The 3,128-nt window shown below is 35.1% G+C and overlaps 1 protein-coding gene across 2 annotated transcripts; it reads left to right on the forward strand.

The window, feature by feature from the left end:
• Window positions 1–350: 350 nt before the first annotated feature.
• LOC143550094 (uncharacterized) lies at window positions 351–2,362 on the forward strand. Of its 2 annotated transcripts, none has more exons than XM_077040824.1 (2): window positions 351–462; window positions 1,759–2,362. In XM_077040824.1, the coding sequence occupies exons 1-2, from the start codon at window positions 352–354 to the stop codon at window positions 2,260–2,262; spliced, it is 615 nt and encodes a 204-aa protein (XP_076896939.1). In that variant the 5' UTR covers window position 351; the 3' UTR covers window positions 2,263–2,362. The 2 variants fall into 2 exon arrangements, 1 of the variants encoding a protein (XP_076896939.1); XR_013138264.1 differs by lacking the exon at window positions 1,759–2,362 and adding an exon at window positions 1,499–1,556 and having other exon boundaries at window positions 385–462.
• The last annotated feature ends 766 nt before the right edge of the window (window positions 2,363–3,128 follow it).

Below are 3,128 nucleotides of genomic sequence, written 5' to 3' on the forward strand. Positions count from 1 at the left end.
GTACAACCATTTATACATCATGTACAACAAAAGTAGCGGAAACTACAACCTTCAAAGCACGTTTTATGTTAATAAAGTTCAAAATTAATATATATATATAAATAAGGGATATATATATATAAAGTATTTTGACGAGTCCTATCCAATTAACGGAACCTTATCTAAGAATCCACAGTATTGGCTCGTTGAACGAATTAGTCCCACGTACCGAAGAAGTACACAACATTTCTGCCACGTCACTACTACGTGTCTCCATATTACCGCTGGTCCGTGCCACCGATTCCGTACTTTGACCACTATTTAAACTCACTTTACACCGTGCTGAAATCCATCCATATCATATGAGCAGCCATGTACGGAAGAGCCATCAGATTCGTCACTAACAGTATTAATGTTCAATCATCCACCGTTGGATTTAGGGTTCATCCCGCTTTCTTCTTATCCACCCAACCAAATTACAAGGTACGTACGTACATGCACATATATAATTTAGTGTTTAATAATAAATTTTGTTAGTGGTATGCGTTGTGCAATTCATCACCTAAAACCAATGTTTTAAAAACCAGTATTTAACTTGTAATGAATTGGGCTATAAAACGGTACAACCGGTTGAACCGGTTTATACCAGAAGGTTCAACCGGTTATTAATCTTATAAATGTAACTTCAATCCAAAAATAATCTTGATTACATAAAAAATAATCTAAAAACTAATTCATATTAAAAACATAATGCAAAAGCACTCAATTTAAAAAAAAAAAAACAGTCCTAAGTTTACATTTTTGAATGTTATTTATCGGGTTAAAAGTAATTTTGAAAAAATATGGCCGCAAATATAAAAAATTTATTGGACATAGAATCGATTTGCCGGTAAAAACCGGTATTTTAGACAAAAACCGTTGGTACTATGTTCTAGCAAACCAGCCAAAAATACCGGACTCAAAATACCGGTCTGCTGTGCTAAATTCAGTTTAACCGTTCAACCGGTCGGTTTGAACCGGTTTTTAAAACACTGCCTAAAACCCAAACTTCGGTTTTAGGATTTTTGTAACTGCTCAGTTACGGTTTCTTGGGCTTCGGTTTACGCTTTAGTTTTTGTTTGGTTTTCGGTTTTTGCCATTTTAGCTTGAATATTTTAGGTTAAAGAAAAGTTATGCCGATAGTTAAGGTATGAATAATTTAAATTTTTATTAATTTTTAACTCATAAACTATTATATTTAACCATAAAAATCTTTAGGTTTAAGTTACATATTTATTTAAATATCATAAATTACTGGGAATTAAAAATAAAAATTTAGGAATTCGATTATAGTTTTCAGTTTTTCTTACATGCAAAAGAAAACCGAAACGTTAGCTCGTTTTTAGAAAAATATAAAACCAAACGGTCGATTTTTGTAATATGTTCGGTTTTTTAGTTAGGATTTTCCAGTTTTTTTGGTTTCGGATCAGTTTATTTGGTTTCTTGCCCACCCGTAAGCTTTCTTAACCTATGCGCGCAGAAGAGAAACTTAGTTGATGATATAAGAGAATCAGCATCTGGGTTACCACCAACACCTAGGAATTCGATTATAGTTTTCAGTTTTTCTTACATGCAAAAGAAAACCGAAACGTTAGCTCGTTTTTAGAAAAATATAAAACCAAACGGTCGATTTTTGTAATATGTTCGGTTTTTTAGTTAGGATTTTCCAGTTTTTTTGGTTTCGGATCAGTTTATTTGGTTTCTTGCCCACCCGTAAGCTTTCTTAACCTATGCGCGCAGAAGAGAAACTTAGTTGATGATATAAGAGAATCAGCATCTGGGTTACCACCAACACCGCCGTCATCCGACCGTGTTAACGCTGTGAAAACAACCACAACTCCACCGTCTTCATCAACCTTTGACAGAGGAGATTACAACAACCCCTTTCTGGATACATCTACAACTCCAACCTCTTCATCAGCCACCTTCAACAGAAGGGAGAACAACAACAACGATGATGACAGTGGGAGTTTTGTGGCGGACACGGTGAAGCAAGGAGTAGTAAAAGCTGTGGAAACGGGGTTAAATATAGGAGAGATGGCGAAAAGCACATTGGATAATATGTATGATGTAACGAAGGATGCCGGTCATAAGGTCAAGGAGGCGGTGGCAGGAGATGAGAAGAAGTATGATGTACCGGCGAGTGATCATTTTGTTGATGATTTGAGGAAGCATGCGGATGGGTATGATCTCAGACGTAAAAGAGATCAGAGAAATGGACCAAGTGGTATAAACGATATCTGATTTGAATTGTTTTGGTGTAATGCTTGTTTTGTATCTTTTTAATTACGTGTAGTGTAGTTATTTGTAATTCTGTTTTAGCATTCATAACTTTGCAACACAAGCAACAGTGACGATATATATCTTATGTTTTGACCAATGGTGTAACATTGCATTTTAGTTTTGGGAAGAGGTTTGATAAATTCACAAACAAATTGAATCTTTAGTTTTGAAAGAGGTTTTGGCTTTTGATTAATTCGCCGACAATTTGTTGCTAATTAATCATGTCCAACTTTTGTCAAAAGTTTAATGCATTTTAATTGAGGAGGTTTGATAAATTCTCAACTAAGATGAATCTTTAATTAGTTTTCGAAAAAGTTTGATAAATTTGTAGCAGTTTGTTACAAGCAAAATGCATATATGTTTAGTTTTCGAGACGGTGGGTGGTTTGGTAGAGCCGCAGATGCTATGGTGGTGCGGTGCTGTTAATTTGCTGTTGAGGTTTGGATTTGATCGAAGTCGATCTATTTTCAGTCTTACTTATAGATAAGTATCGGTGGAGCTAGGTGTTAAGGTTTGGATCCTCTATAGGTAAGTATTGGTGAAGCAAGGTGATAAGTATAGGTGGAGCTAGGTGTTAAGGTTTGGATCCTCTATAGATAAGTATTGGTGAAGCAAGGTGTTTGAGATTTGGATTAACCTGAAACCAATCTATATTTTTCGGGTTTTACGTATAAATAAGTACTGTACCATACAAATAAGTCAGTATTGGTGAAGCTAGGTGTTGAGATTTGGATTCACTCGAAATGTTGAGATTTGGATTCACCCGAAACCAATCTATATTTTTCGGGTTTTACGTATAAATAAGTATTGTACCACACAAATGAGAC

Source organism: Bidens hawaiensis, unplaced genomic scaffold, assembly GCF_021521415.1.
Source record: "Bidens hawaiensis isolate Kalapana, Puna unplaced genomic scaffold, B.hawaiensis_p1.1 tig00015924_1, whole genome shotgun sequence".
Classification (NCBI taxonomy): domain Eukaryota; kingdom Viridiplantae; phylum Streptophyta; class Magnoliopsida; order Asterales; family Asteraceae; genus Bidens; species Bidens hawaiensis.